The sequence below is a fragment of the Paramormyrops kingsleyae genome, chromosome 20, assembly GCF_048594095.1.
Source record: "Paramormyrops kingsleyae isolate MSU_618 chromosome 20, PKINGS_0.4, whole genome shotgun sequence".
Lineage (NCBI taxonomy): Eukaryota > Metazoa > Chordata > Actinopteri > Osteoglossiformes > Mormyridae > Paramormyrops > Paramormyrops kingsleyae.
The window spans coordinates 21,201,007-21,217,837 of NC_132816.1; the positions used below are offsets into that span (position 1 = coordinate 21,201,007).

General features: G+C 42.0%; 1 protein-coding gene and 1 pseudogene across 1 annotated transcript; one reads left to right on the forward strand and one right to left on the reverse strand.

The window, feature by feature from the left end:
* Positions 1-1,827: 1,827 nt before the first annotated feature.
* LOC140581373 (nonsense-mediated mRNA decay factor SMG9-like) overlaps positions 1,828-16,831 on the reverse strand; it is a 30,618-nt pseudogene continuing 15,614 nt past the window's right edge.
* LOC111848330 (interferon-inducible GTPase 5-like) lies at positions 9,267-15,026 on the forward strand. Its single transcript, XM_023820223.2, has 3 exons — positions 9,267-9,739; positions 12,605-13,300; positions 13,475-15,026. The coding sequence occupies exons 2-3, from the start codon at positions 12,733-12,735 to the stop codon at positions 14,098-14,100; spliced, it is 1,194 nt and encodes a 397-aa protein (XP_023675991.2). The 5' UTR covers positions 9,267-9,739; positions 12,605-12,732; the 3' UTR covers positions 14,101-15,026.

A 16,831-nucleotide genomic window follows, 5' to 3' on the forward strand; every position in this document is an offset into this window, starting at 1 on the left:
GGATGGGACGCATGCTCATAATTTTTGGTTCTGTTCTGAGATTTCTGAGTTTTGGAAGAATATTTTTCAGTGGTTTTCAAGTGTCCTTGGAGAAGATATCAGTCCAGATATTAAATTGGCTTTATTTGGATGTTCCGACCATACACTAGGTTTGACACATTCTCAGCAATTGTCTCTTATGTTTGCTATGGTGGGTGCTAAAAGGGTGATTTTGATGCATTGGAAATCCACTTTACCACCCAATTTTCATAGATGGCTGGCTGAAATGGTTGCTGCTCTCAAGCTTGAAAAGATTCGATTTTCTAAGATTGACGCTTATAAAAAATTTGATAAAATTTGGGGCCCCTTCCTCACTTATCTTTTTAAAAGTTGAAATGTATGCTATTTGTTTATTCCACTCCAGGTTTAATATTTTGTTTAAGTCTGTAGCTTTGTCTTAGGTGTGTATTTTTTTACTGTATCTGGTGCTTTTTCCAGTAAATGTTGTTGTTGTGGGTTTTTTTTTTTATATATACATACATATACTGTTTGTGGATTCTGGTTTATTTTGTATTTTCAGAAAAATTGTTTTAAAATCTGTTATAAATAAAGTTTAAAAAAAAAAAAAAATGTGTCTGTGTTATAAGCATGTTGTACTATTTCAGGGACTCCCGAGCAAACCAGGCAGCTCATAAGCGAGTGGTGTCCCGATTCCTAGGTAAAGATTTCAAGCCCTACCCCTTGTGGCTACGATCTGTGAAGTCAACTTCGGAAGGGAGGGCCCTCGAAATCTAGTGGTAGGGCTTAGGGAGGAGAAATGGAATTGGGCCTTAGACTGACTTATTGTTCCAAGCTTCAACGAAATTATGTACAAACTTTCTTTCTTACTTAGTGAAATTTGTCCTGTATTCATAGAACTTTTCACAGAGCCGTATAAAATATTTCCTGCATATGGTGCTTCACTTCGATGGCGTCTTGACGCACCAACCGAGCGACGCCTTACGCGGGTGATGCACCGATGCTGGCTGTGCTTTGACCAGAACCCCCATCGGTGAATACAACCACTGAATTTTTCAAGGCAACATCCCCGGTGACAGTGGAAATTCCCGGCTAGGAAAGAAGGCGGCTGACCTCAGAGAACACTGAGGATTTCTTCACTCCATCCCAGATCCGAGCAGCATAAGCAGACAGCTGTCACAAACTCGCTCCGACCAACAGAGGGATTGCTCATAGAGCCTTTATCTAACTGGGCAGATAGAACAGAGACTGGCAGAGATGTGGTCATGCAAGCAGGGTCGAAAACCAGGAGATCGGGAACAAGCGGCAGGCCATGGTCGGGATCCGGATCCGTAGTCGGGGTCGCAGGCAAAGGGGTCGATCACCGGGGGGTCCGTCCGAAGACACAGACAAGGCACACGGGGAACTCACGAGGAGGAAGAGCGAGGGGAGGAAGGGCAGGAGGGAGGTTGAGACGGGTTGCAGGGAGAGTCGGGCAGGGCAAGCAGGGTGGAATGGAGCTATACAGGAGACAGGGAAATGAACGCTCAGTATGTCTCTTTGCATCAACAATACCTCATACCGGGCTTTTATCTAACGTGGAGTCCCGGTATTGGTCGGGACAGCCGCCTCCCATTGCCGGTCCACCGGTGGGGTGTGACACAGCTTACTCTACAAAGAGCAAGTCGAGGGAGGCATAAAGACAATTTCCCCATGGGGATCAATAAAGTATCGATTATTCTTATTATTCTTATTAGTCTTCTTCTTCTTCTTCTTCTTATTATTATTATTACAGTGGAACCTAGCCAAGCCCAGAACACAAAACTGGTTACTCTACAGTTTAATTTCTTGTCATCCCCTCTATCCGGGGAGCAGGGAGAATAGTGGGACGGACTCAGAGCCTCGTAACACGAGCACAGGTACTTCCTGTGAGGCTGTCATCAGTAGCAGCCCATCAGTAGCAGCCTATCAGTTCTCAAGAAATGGGCAAGATTTGCTGACATGCCCTGGTCAAAGTGTCCTCTCCCTCAGTTTCCAGCACTGGCAACAGGAACAAGTTGACTTCTGTCTCCAGGTAGTCCCTCCCCAGGCCAGGGAAGATGTTACGGCCCAGCATGGACAGTGTGCCTGGGCAAATAGATCGCTGGTTCATAAATAAATCCTACTGGACACTCAATGCTATGCTTTTCCCAAACATCTTCACGAGAGTGCAGGATTACCCAGCAGCTCCAAACCTCAACCACAATACTCAAAAGGAGAGATTTCAGTATAGCTACCAGAAGACAACCTACTGAGTGCTGCCACTGAACAATCAAGACCAACTACTATAAGTGCAGACGCGTGGGCACAGAGACTCTCCGAGCGCAGACGCCTGGGGAGGGAGCCGCTCCGAACGCAGACGCCTGGGAAGGGAGCCGCTCCGAACGCAGACGCCTGGGAAGGGAGCCGCCCCGAGCGCAGACGCCTGGGGAGGGAGCCGCCCCGAGCGCAGACGCCTGGGGAGGGAGCCGCTCCGAACGCAGACGCCTGGGAAGGGAGCCGCCCCGAGCGCAGACGCCTGGGGAGGGAGCCGCTCCGAGCGCAGACGCCTGGGAAGGGAGCCGCTCCGAGCGCAGACGCCTTGGGGAGGGAGCCGCTCCTAGCGCAGACGCCTTGGGGAGGGAGCCGCTCCTAGCGCAGACGCCTTGGGGAAGGAGCTGCTCCGAGCGCAGACGCCTAGGGATGGAGCCGCTCTGAGCGCAGACGCGCAGGCATGGAGATGCTTCAGGTACACACTGCTTTAACCCCACCTTTATTCTTCAGCTGAGAATGAGCCATCGACTTGTCCACCACAAAGTGCATCTTCTTTAGGTTCTTGGGACAGAATTCCTCCCTCCTGACCTTCTTCTGCGAGAACACTGTAAAAATCATGAAAAACGTAAACACATACATACATGAAGTGTAAACGTACGCAGAATATCAACAGTGCACTCACCAATGTGAGGGTAGTACTCCGAGCCCTCATCGGAGCCTGCAGAGCCGGCACTGTCATGACTGGCGGACGGGGTGGGGGGCTTCAGCATCCCAACGATCTGGAGGAACCTGGAGGGGCATTGCACTCAGGTCTACTCAGAGAAACTGCTTCACAAGTGCTTATGTCTCTCTTACATGTGCTGAGGTTACGCAGTATTATTTGTATCCTCGTGTAAAGTTATTTGCCACATGAACTGCCAGCAACCACAGGGCCATGAGAAAGTATTTGCTCCCATCTCCTGATTCCCCTGTTTATCGCTTTTCTATCACACTGAACGGCTCGAGACATAAGATAATATTTGATGTAGGGAACCTGCGTAAATGCATGATGTATTGTGTACGCTTGTCTATAGAACAAAAGTTACCAAACACATTTAGGAACTTGTCCAGGAAGAGAAGCCATAAGCGTGTTAGAGATTAGATTAGATTCAACTTTATTGTCATTGTACAGGAACAATGAAATGTAGTTTAGCATCCAACAAGGAAGTTGATTTATAACCCGAATGGTGCAATTCCCATCATTGTTGAAGCGCCTGTTATCTTTAACATCATACTGTCAAGCGGTAAAACTAACTCATCAAAAATACGTACTGTAACTAGTTGCAAACACCCAAATGAAATCTAAGAATTTTAGCGAATTAACTAATAAAAATATTTGAAAGGATTTTTTTGCCACAAAATTTATGTCTCATAAGGTGTCTAAAAAACAATACAGTACTCTTAAGTGTATTGGGTATTTTGCCAAATACCTGTAAAGATTGATGTCAGTCAACCAGTCCTGAACCACAATGACGACATGGCACACAGTGAAGAGGAAGGCAGCTACCTGCAAAGACTGAAGTCAGAAAAAAACAGCTATAAGAGGTACAACAATGGGACTTTGCAGTTGTTTTGTGAATTCAGGAAATACAAAGGTTACCAACAAGTGTGCAGACACACACTCGCAAAGAGCACGTTGCATTACGTTTTGGAATGAGGTGGGGTCATTTTTAGAAGCCAGCTGCACCCTCCCTGAGACAATATGGGCAGCCAAGTGTGCGTACAGGGATGAACTGCAATGCAAGTGAATGGCAAGAAATGAAGCACTAGGGTATGGGAGGTATTTTCGGCAAAAAATAAAATGAAAATGTTTTCAAACTAGCTAGTTTTCAAAGTCTATGTGCGAAAATCCTGCAAAAATGAAAAAGCACCATTTTAATTTTCCACTCATGTATGAGTCAGATGTGGAAAAATTAAAAAATAAAATTAAATAACCTTTTTATCTTTTCATTTTCCAATTCAACTTTTTGTTTCCTATTATTTTCAAGTTTATTTGTTAATTGGAGCGGGCAGTGAGCGGAGCCAGGGACGGATTACGGACCGGGCCAGCGGGGCCGCTGCCCAGGGGCCCTTGGGGTGCAGGGGGCCCGTGGGGCCCCTAGCCCAAAACAATTTGCAACGCTTATCAACAATGTATTTTCGTTTGTCTATTTTAGAGGGCCTACATTCTTTGATCCTCTGCCTACAAGGGCCCCTGACCCTATAGGGCCTCTGATGGAAACATGGAGGGAGGGCGTTTGCCTGCCAAGGGCCCTTGAATTGTGGTGGTGATGCTGGTGGTGGTGGTGGTGGTGGTGGTGGTGGGGGGGGGGGGCCCTCGCGAACGTTTTGCCCAGGGGCCCACACAACCCATAATCCGTCCCTGGGTTTAGTATAGGTACATGTTTTTGTTCAGTTTGGTGTCTCATATATGCAATGAAGCATTTTTGTTTTAGCCTACGTGCTAAAATGATTTAATACCTTTTAGGTTCATTTTCATACTTTATTCTGCATGGATTGTAAACTATAGGGGCAGGCAGCTAATGACAGTAAAAGCTCACGAGGCTTTATAGGTTTACATTAATTTTGACTGGGTGCAGCTTTTGTTGGACAACCAATAGGAAGCTTCAATGTTTCCTGCCTCCTGATTAGAATTTTGTGCAACTAGTACTACTAGTGAGCATTTTGGCTTTGACTAGTACTACTAGTAAACACTTTTAGCCTCACTAGTGTGACTAGTAGGGCAAAAGACACTTCAACTAGTTATCTAGTGTTCATTTTGTCCTTCACTAGTGTAACTTGTAAGGGCAAATAAACTCTCACTAGTGTGACTAGTGGATAATTGCTCCTTACTAGTCACACTAGTGAGGTCAAAACACCCTCACTAGTGCAATTAGTGGACATTTTGACCTTTACTAGTGTCACTAGTGGAGATTTTGGCCTTTACTAGTGCTACTAGTTAACTAGTGCAGCAAATTTCAGGCAGACACATTAACAAGTTGATGAAAACGCTTGACTAATAAGCATTTTTGCAGTACTAGTACGACCTAGTCGCGTACTAGTGCGCCAGGATGTCTTACCAGTACGGCCAAAGTCCAAACTAGTACAGCAGAGCGGGCTTGATATCACGGATATCAGAATAAATGCTCAAACGGCTTTCCATACCGAACTAGTAGAGCAGAGCGGGCTTGATATCACGGATATCAGAATAAATGCTCAAACGGCTTTCCATACGGGCATTATTTTCAGGTAGATTCCTGCGAGCGCGAGACCGCTCTTTGCTCGCGGCTCCCCATCCTCTGTTTTATGGAAGATTATAAGCACAAAAATTCAAATGGCAATTCATTTTGCAATTGGCAATTCAATATTCAATCAGAGCATGCATTTGTCATTTCAATATTTAATCTGAGCATGTAATTTGAAAATATATCTTGCAATCGGCAATTCAATATGCAAAGTGCTTATGCAATCCTTAATTCATTTCAAAATATTTTGAATAATAAATAGAATAACAATTCACTGAATTGCATTTCGTATTGCCATGGGTTTTTTGCCAATTTATTCAAATGGCAATTCATTTTGCAATTGGCAATTCAATATTCAATCAGAGCATGCATTTGTCATTTCAATATTTAATCTGAACGTGTAATTTTTAAATACATTTTGCAATCGGCAATTCAATGTGCAAAGTGCTTATGCAATCCTTAATTAATTTCAAAATATTTTGAATAATAAATAGAATAACAAGGCACTGAATTGCATTGCGTATTGCCATGGGTTTTTTGCCACTTTATTCAAATGCAATGGCGTCCCCGGCAATTGCATTGCATGTTGGGGAAGAAAACTCAATTTGCAATTCCCAACTGTCAGACCGCTCATCAAGGCGGACCTTCATTAACGACGTCACTTCCTTGTTTAGGGCCTCACCAGCATTCAATGGACTTGTTCGTTTAGAGAGTAATAGCGACAGAAGAGCCTGTAGCAAGTATTTGTGCCTTAGCAGATGACATGGAAAACAATCGGGTATCAGCAATAGATGTGTTTGATAGGTTGCTTTTGCTCTCACAGAGGGTAGAGGAACTTTCCATCTTAACTGGACTTGACACGGGAAGGATGCAAACTAATCTAAGAGTGGGGAGACCCGCCATCGAGATACCTGTGGTGGCCATTGAGGGCTACCTCTATGGGCTGATATTTGTGCTACTAGAAACTGAATATGAATTGTGTATACTTGAATATGCAGTTGTCGCATTAAAAAAACTCAATCTGAGTTTATTAGTTTAATCTGAATTCAGTTCGCAAATTCAATTTCAACTTATTGAGGAAAAGTAATCGACCACAGGTTCACAACGCAACTCATTTCCACGTTTAGGACAGTTCTGCAGGTCGGGGTAAAGTGGAGGCGTGTGCCGGGATGTCGCAAGAGCAAATACGGGATCGTATACGCATCATCATATACGTAATGAGAATTAAGCGTTACCCGCACTGCTATATTTTAATCTTTATCGTACCACCACGTACTTCTCACAAGTTGCCAAGACTCTGCTACTCAGAGACAAGCGTCACACGCGAGTGGCGGGGCACCGCGCGCAGTACCGACAGTGTTGTTGAGGCGCTTCTGTTGTTCCCAACACCCCCGCCGCCGTTCTCACGGTCAATACAGTAGCGACACTTTTATTTCTTCACTTAGAGCACTGCCTATACAGATCACCATATTAAACGCCAGTTCGACTGATGCTTAAGGTTATTAGCACAGTATACAGAGAGCGCTGTAGACATGCGGCAGACCAGACGCATAACACCTCAAACCCGCTTTATAACTTTACATTTAGATCAATACAGGGGTACGTATATCGATGCACTCGTGTTGTGTTTTTTCTTCCCCGCCAATCAGGAGCCGCTTGTGTAGATCCAGCCTTTATTGCCACAGTGAGGTTACAGCCAAGGCTGGACACCCTGCAGGAGTATGTCCAATACAGTTTTACACTCATTTTATACGTTTTCTTATCGTGTAACAATATCACGTCACTTAAGCATTATCATTTCTTCAACCATGTTCATCATCGTTGTTTTCTCCCTTGATCCACACCCCTAGGTGATAAGTTTGTCAATCGTCTGTTTTACTGTTTGGTCCCTCGGCTGAAAATAATAATATATTTGTCCTTCAACATAGCGATAAGCTGCAGCACTAATAAAGTACATATTCATCCATCAAAGGCTAACAAAATGGCTAACAGATGCAGAAACTTAGCCAACACAAGGTTCATACTTGTTTTCCATCACATTGTGCACATCAGTAACTGGTCTGCATTCTCTGAAGGTTACAAAGTCACTCGCTACAGTTTACATCAGCTTCTTATAGAGTCCTAATCATTACATTCCCTATGCATTATGAAGGGCTAAATAATATTCCATAGTCGCATATTAGAAATTAATACTGACTTCCGCCTCATATCGGCGAGATGAATATTTAAAAAGATATTTAGCATAAACACTGCTAGAAAGCCAGATGAGATGAACAGGTAACCCATAATTTAAACTAAACTAGAAGTAAAATTCATATCCCTAGGTAGTTTTGCGCCTACTAATATTAACATAAACTAGCAGTGCCAGAAATCGTTCATTTAACCACATATACTACCATACTAACCAAACCTACGGTTAATGTTTATGCTGTCGCTTGTGTATATAAAGCTTATTCTCATATATATCATAAGATATATCATCCCGGCACACGCCTCCACTTTACCCCGACCTGCAGAACTGTCCTAAACGTGGAAATGAGTTGCGTTGTGAACCTGTGGTCGATTACTTTTCCTCAATAAGTTGAAATTGAATTTGCGAACTGAATTCAGATTAAACTAATAAACTCAGATTGAGTTTTTTTTAATGCGACAACTGCATATTCAAGTATACACAATTCATATTCAGTTTCTAGTAGCACAAATATCAGCCCATAGAGGTAGCCCTCAATGGCCACCACAGGTATCTCGATGGCGGGTCTCCCCACTCTTAGATTAGTTTGCATCCTTCCCGTGTCAAGTCCAGTTAAGATGGAAAGTTCCTCTACCCTCTGTGAGAGCAAAAGCAACCTATCAAACACATCTATTGCTGATACCCGATTGTTTTCCATGTCATCTGCTAAGGCACAAATACTTGCTACAGGCTCTTCTGTCGCTATTACTCTCTAAACGAACAAGTCCATTGAATGCTGGTGAGGCCCTAAACAAGGAAGTGACGTCGTTAATGAAGGTCCGCCTTGATGAGCGGTCTGACAGTTGGGAATTGCAAATTGAGTTTTCTTCCCCAACATGCAATGCAATTGCCGGGGACGCCATTGCATTTGAATAAAGTGGCAAAAAACCCATGGCAATACGCAATGCAATTCAGTGCCTTGTTATTCTATTTATTATTCAAAATATTTTGAAATTAATTAAGGATTGCATAAGCACTTTGCACATTGAATTGCCGATTGCAAAATGTATTTAAAAATTACACGTTCAGATTAAATATTGAAATGACAAATGCATGCTCTGATTGAATATTGAATTGCCAATTGCAAAATGAATTGCCATTTGAATAAATTGGCAAAAAACCCATGGCAATACGAAATGCAATTCAGTGAATTGTTATTCTATTTATTATTCAAAATATTTTGAAATGAATTAAGGATTGCATAAGCACTTTGCATATTGAATTGCCGATTGCAAGATATATTTTCAAATTACATGCTCAGATTAAATATTGAAATGACAAATGCATGCTCTGATTGAATATTGAATTGCCAATTGCAAAATGAATTGCCATTTGAATTTTTGTGCTTATAATCTTCCATACTGTTTGTCATGCACTCAGAGAATACTGCCACCGTAACGGCGTATAGAAGGCAAGCTTGCGGCTAAAGGTCGGCGTCGGATTTATTACGTTACGTACCGGGGAAACTGAGCTGTGCAGAGAGCATCTTTCTTTTACTGGCTACGGCTCCATTTCACAGATACGCGCAACGAGAAGGGAGACAAGTGTGTGCAGGGAGACGGACTAGAAGACGGATTACTATGTTCCCACGTGTACAAATTTAGTTGTATTCCCAAACTTTTGTTAAGCACAATTTTTGAATATCATGAAATGTAGCTTTCTTTGAACATATTGGAGAGTATGAGAACACTAAAAAAAAGACCAATTACACCAAACTAAAAATTTTGTTAAAAAAAAATATTTTATATACAAAGTTTGTTACATATTTTATCTAGTAATTTAAAAAACTGCCTATACAGAAAGTATATCGACATTTTGCCAGAACATCGTAAACTCTTCACTGAAAACGTTTGTAACATAAAGGGGTGGAGCAAGAAACAGAAACTATACGAACGAATGTTAGGATTAGACTGAAGCTTTCTGTGTCATTTTAATGTCTACTCCAATCTAGCCCGAAGGATATTTGAACTTGCCTTTGGTAAGTAAAGAAAGAAAAACAAATTCACACTAAGCCTAACTGTATGTTAGTGTTTTCGAGTTGTGATTGTTTATTTATGGTCATATTACGATGTACGTTCTGTAAAAACGTCTTGTATACATAGTCCTGTGTTCATGCGAAAGTTTTCGTCGTAAGACACCTCTTTTCCCCCAAGTTAAAATATATTTTATGTATGGTTTCAGACCAGGCTCCAGCTCTCCGTAATAGGGTGGGCCAGAAAGAGTTTCTTTTTTTTCGGATGGGGGCAGTTATATAAGTGAAATACATTCAGAAGCAACAGGACGTCTAACCCTTTACTGTATGTCCTTCAGCTGCACAGTTCTTCTGCGGATATATGACGTCTTCGTTACCTTTGCTCTGCCTAAATTTATCCTTCATATGTGTGTGTGTTTGTTTGTTTGTTTGTTTGTGTGTGTGTGAGCGGGTATACCTTACCTTATGGGGACACAATGTACCCACAACGTGATGAATACCCGTTTTTTTTTTTTTTGCCTTCCCTTGTGTTTTTCTCCTTCCCGGGAAAAAACGGATATTCATCACGTTGTGGGGACATTGTGTCCCCATAAAGTAAGGTATACCCGCTCACACACACACATAAGGGAAAACTCAATTTAATAGAAATCTGACTGCAATGAAAAAACTAAAAATGCAAAAACTCTTGTATTTTGCTTGGTTACGTATGGTTATGGTTAGGGCAGGGTGGGGGTTAAGGTTGTCATAGTTAGCATTTTTCCAATAGAAATGAATGAGTGGTCCCCATAAAGATATGTGTACCCAACGTGTGTGTGTGTGTGTGTGTGTGTGTGTGCAGTATAGCTTAGTATAGTTACTTATGTAGAGTGAACTTTCCACACAGTGTCTATATAGTGAAGCTTCTTTGATGTAAACATTGCTGCAGTTCATGTACGTTTATCCCCCACTTGAGGTTGAATCCAGTCTTTTCATCCACCCTTTCTCACACTTTTTGTTGCATTTTTCTTGTATTTTTCCCACATAGTTATTGGCATTGTTAGCGAACTAGCTAAAGAAACTCCATTTTGATTTTGATTTGCTTTAATTTGTATGGGGAAGGAGAGGGGTGGAGGGAACAGGATCGTGAAACAGGACAAACTCAGCTGTTTTGCTTATTAGCCAGGTATGGTGGAGAGAGACAGGAGATGGGGAGCAAGCCCAAGGAAGCAACTACATTAAACAACAAAGTTCTGGAATATTTTTGTCAGTCAGCACCTGTCTTGTCCCAGTCTTGCGTCTTCTCCCTGTTTGGCCAGCAGGTGTCACTGGCCATCCTGTCCTCTCTGTTGTCTCTAGTGTTTCCCCAGCTCCCTGTCGGCTGCATGACTCAACGAGCTGAATTTGCGGCTACCTGTTAACCTCTCTGTTGTGTGTTTGAATCCTGTATCAGTTTTTCTAGTTCCTGTGATTTTGTGGTTTGTTTTCTGTTTTAGTTTCTTGCTTTGTGCCTTTGTTGTGTTTTACTTGTCTGTCTTATTTCCCCATTGTTATTCTGTTTTTCTTGTTTCTTTGTCAGTTCATAGTTTCCCTGTTTAGTTTCTGAGTAATTATTAGTTTCACTTGTTGCCTGTTCTTGTGCCTGTCCTTGTGTGTTTGCCAGATTGCTCGTTGCCTAGCGCCCTCCCGGATTGGTTAATTGTCTATGTCTCACTCCTGCTTGTTGTTACCCGGTTCAGTTTTTGTATTTAAGTTCCCGCCTGAGTTCAGTTCCCTAGTGAGTCATTGTATGTGATGGATGTTGATTGTTGTGTGATCTGCCCGCCCCCTTTTACTCTTGACCCCTCGTGGTCCATTTTGTTATTGTAGTGTTCCTAGTGTTTTCTGTTAATAAACCACGTTCGTCCTGTGGGTCGTCCACATTCTGTGCCCGCCTGCATGATGCCTCACCCTCGCTCCAGAACTGTCCAAGTTCATGACAATTTTATTTTAATATAAGCTTATGCAAACAAGAAAGAAACATTTTCAGAAAGCAAATAGATAAATAAGAAATATACAAATAAAAAATATATGTCCTTGTGTTAATAACACACATTTTCTTTACGTCTCCCCCTTGTGTGGGTGGTACAATCCAAATTTACTAGCCTGTCAGGCAATATGATCATGTTATGTAATGAGGAATTCACTTCTCTCAGACACAGAACCCTTAAGATCAAGGACATTCCACACAATACTCGGCAGATATATTTCAATAATGCATAATATTTACATCATGGTCTGATGATCTCATTGTTGTATGGTAGTTTTGGGATTGCTGTGATTCTTTCCTGAATTTTTACTATTTGTGCTGAAATTTGTTGTTAGTTTAACTGCTGAGTATAACAAAGACATTGTGTTTAAAACACTCTACACTATACTATATGTGAAAGACATTAGATAATCCTTGCATATGCAGGCTAAGATATATAGAAAAAAGTACTCGATTATGCACATCTATCCGGAACGTCTGCCACCGCGCATGTATTCACAAAACATACATTCATTAATGATATGAATCACAGAACTGAAAGAGATGCATTATACAGAAGAACATCGAAATGTGTGCTATATGACACTGTATTGTTTTTGTTAAAATCAGCTATGTCACATCCCATGTGCAGACGCGGCTTAATCAGTTGCCCCAAAGTGACAACACCTGAACTCTTAGCTAGAAAAGCTCACTCAACCTTGCATTCAGTGTGAGATATTATTAATCTAATGTCACTTACTGAGCGCTTCTCTCGTCTCCATTGTCCTGCCTTGACCTGCCCTTCCTTCTGAGCCTCAGTCCTACCACGTCCCCATCTCTTCAGACCTCCCCAGTGTGGTAACCTTCTGTCCTTCATGTTCCTGTAGGACTGACTTTCCCGACTTCTTCAGCTCCATTACCCCGACCAAGAAACAAGATCCATTTCAGTTTGCCTGTCTCCTTAATAAACGCTCCTTGTACCGCATTTGGGTCCCTGAATATCTGTCATAACACTATGGATGAAAATGAATATGGCATGATTACTGATGAGGAAGTGAAAGATATCAGAGAGGCACTGGAGAACAGCACCTTGGCTACAGCAGCTGAAAAGATTCAAGACTATTTTAACCAACTAGATCACACTACTCTGAACATTGCAATCACTGGAGAGTCCGGTTCTGGGAAGTCCACCTTTGTTAATGCTTTCCGAGGGATTCCAAATGATGATGAAATTAACGGAGCCCCCACTGGTGTAGTGGAGACTACCATGGATGCTAAATCTTACCCCCACCCAAAGTATCCCAATGTCCAGCTGTGGGATCTACCTGGAATCGGAACCCCCAACTTCAAGGCAGACACATACCTTCAGGATGTGAAATTTGAACGCTATGATTTCTTCATCATCATTGCATCAGAACGTTTCAAGTCCAGCAATGTACAGCTGGCCTTGGAGATCCAGGAAATGAAGAAGAGTTTCTATTTTGTACGCTCCAAGATTGATAATGACATTAGAGCAGAAAAACAAAAGAAAACCTTTGACCGTGATAAGACATTAGAAACAATCCGAGATGACTGTATTAAAGGTAAGGTCTATGAAAATCCTTACAGAAAAGTAGGAGAGGATAGGATGAATAATTCATGGAAAAACATGATAAGAGTGATTACAGAGGTTAGGTGTAAAACATTTTTCCATTATTTTTTATTAGAGCTCTAAAGAAATTTGAAGCAGCTTGACATGTTTTCCCTCTGTCTTTCAGGCCTTCAGAAACAGGGCTTAACTTCTCCCACAGTCTTCCTGATTTCCAGCTTTGAACTGGGATGCTATGACTTCCCTTTACTTGAAGAGACCATGGAGAAGGAGCTTCCCATGCACAAGAGGCATGTCTTCCTGTTGTCTCTGCCCAATATGAGCCAAAAAATCATTGAGAAAAAGAAGGCAGCCTTGCAGGCAGACATCTGGAAGATGGCCGTACTATCAGGCACAATAGCTGCCATACCCATCCCAGGCCTATCAGTTGCTGTTGATGTGACTATTTTGGTCAAGCAGATCTCCAGATATTACTTGGCATTTGGTCTAGATGAGGATTCTTTGAGAAATCTTTCTAGCAGAACAGGGGTAACTTTAAAAGACCTGAAATCGGATCTCAAATCTCTCCTTAATAAGGAGATAACAGCTGATGTGGTCATTAAGCTGCTGACCAAGGCAGCTGGAGGTGGGTTAATGGCTCTTGAGTACCTGGTGAGCAACATTCCTGTTTTTGGATCCTTGGCAGCTGGTGGGATTTCCTTTGGGACCACCCGCTACATGTTAAACAGCTGCCTGAATGAGCTGGCTGAGGATTCACACAGTGTGCTGATGAAGGCTTTTGGGACTTCAGTCTAACCCAATATACCATCTATACATTCTTTACCTGCATCAACTAAATCTATCACATACACACGTTCATGTCGGTCCATTATGTATATAACACTGTTATCGGTAAGGTAGTATATTTATGTTTTTATATATAATAATTCAATATATGGTAGAATTATTTACAAAATAATCACATAACCTCTTAATATGCTAATACATAATCAATATAAGTATCAAGTTAAGAAACAAGGAAAATCATACTGCTTATCTCTGTATGATTTCTGTCTAGCTGCTATTCTCTTGTCATTTACTTAACACTTAACTCTGTAATATGTTACAATTTGTTAAACATCTGCAGTTTGAAAAATGACCAACTTCAAATGGTTTACATTTTATTATATAAAAAAATATTGTGCCAAGGCTAATAAAAAGACAAAAATCTTTTACCAAGATGCCTGTTTCTACAATATTGTGCAAGTTAGCAACACATGTTATGATTATCTAAAAGAATATCTGACCAAACTAACATGAGTGATAACTGTGATCCTGGATGCTTGTTTAATAAAGTTCAGTCAAGTTCTACACCAATCTCACCCACCTATGTTTTTATGGACTTTGCTGCGTGAGTCTTCCCCAAACTGCTCCCACAAAATTGGAAGCACAGAATTGTCCAAAATGTCTTGGTATGTTGAAGTATTAAAATTTCACTTCATGGGAACTAAGAGTTCTAGCCCAACTCCTGGAAAACAACCCCATATCATTATCCCTCTTCCACCAAAATTTACAGTTTGCACAATGTGATCAGGCAGGTAATGTTCTGGCCTCCACCAAAACCAGACTCATCCATCAAAGTGCCAGACAGAGATTTGTGATTTGTCACTTTACAGAACACGTTTCTACTGCTCCAGAGTCCAGTAAGTGTGTGCTTTACACCACTCCATCTGATGCTTGGTGATCTGAGGCTTGCATGCAGCTGCTTGACCATGGAAGCCCATTCCTCGAAGTTCCTGGCACACAACTGTCTGCCAATTCACCACACCAATGCAGTAATACAATTTGCAGACGATACCACAATTGTGGGCTGAATCACTAACAATGATGAGACGGCCTACTCAGACAAGAACCAGGACCTCACAATATGGTGTGCTTCCAATAATCTCATCCTCAATGTGCAGAAGACGAAGGAGCTGATTGTAGATTTCAGGAAGTCCGAAAGCTGCTGCCAGGGGTATCAGTGTCCGTACCTCCATGCAGAGGAACAGCTTCTTCCCTCAAGTTATTAACCACCAATACTGTCTATCCACTGAACGCTGAACTCTTCTCAATCACACATACTTACCCGCTCCCTCCTTCAGACTGAGCCCTGAAACCCCCCCCCCACACACGCACACTCATATAATGACTGTTCTTTGCTCAATAGCCATATGCTTCTATGCCATTTGTACAACTTTATCTCTGCATTTTAATGTCATTTGTCTTGCATTATTATATTATGTTAAGCACTATGCCATCATTCAGCTCCATCCAGTACCTCAGTTAGACACTGCGTCATCTATGGAACCTTGTACATGTTGATATGTATATATAGATATGTATGTATAGATATGTATATATAGATATGTATATCTGTACCTGTGTGCACAACCTGTATGTATAATGTATGTATATTTATGTATATTCCCTCCCTCCACCTCCCCTGTCCCCCTATGTCTCACATGCTTGCCTTGGTGAAGCCGCAGCTCTCTGTTCATTTACATATGTGTCTGTACATTGTGTTAATGACAATAAAACTGAATTGAATTCTTGTTATTGTGCCTATATGAAATGTTACTGACAGTATTAAGTGCCTGCAGTAGTAATAGTAGAATGTTTTTTGCCTTGTTTTCAATTCTCCAAGGTAGTTTGTTTAATAATTACTGATTCTGATTGGCTAGAGGTTTCACAACTGGCTCAAAGGTAAAGGAAGAATGGAAAATCAGCAGGACTTGGCCCTTGAGGACCGTGATTAAAATAGACCTGTCCTAGCGCAACATCTGACATGTAATCTCGGTCTAGGTATGGTTTATCTTATCTTGTAATACAGTCAGAATTAGTTTGGATTTTATTAGTCCAAATTGCAGAGATGCGTGTCAATACCAGTGATAAACTAAACCAGGGAAAATATTGATATTTTAAGTTCAGGCGGCAGACACGTGGGTGGTGTTCTGGGTAGTCAGGCAGGCGGTTTGTTTGCCATGTTCTTTGGTTCCATTTCATCCATTTAGCATGAAGACCAACCCTCTTATACAAACTAGGCTGCTCCCAAAAATCATCCATCCATCCATCCATTGTCCAACCCTCTTGTCCTACTGGGTCGTGGGGGGTCCGGAGCCTATCCCGGAAGCAACGGGCACGAGGCGTGGAACAACCCTGGATGGGGGGCCAGCCCATCGCAGGGCACACTCACACACCAGTTACTCACACATGCACACCTAAGGGCAAGTTAGTAACTCCGATTAGCCTCAGCATGTCTTTGGACTGTGGGGGGAAACGGGAGTACCCGGAGGAAACCCCACGCCGACACGGGGAGAACATGCAAACCCCCAAAAATCATTTGTTGTTAATAAAGATGCTTTGTGACAGTGGTTCCTAGCCTATAGCCTACAATAGAGAATTAGAAAGGGACCAGTGAGTTTTGACATTTTCTTTGAACAGTGTTATAAATTGACATACATTCAATTACTTCCCAAGAAGGAGATACTTTGTGTTTGAAACTGCT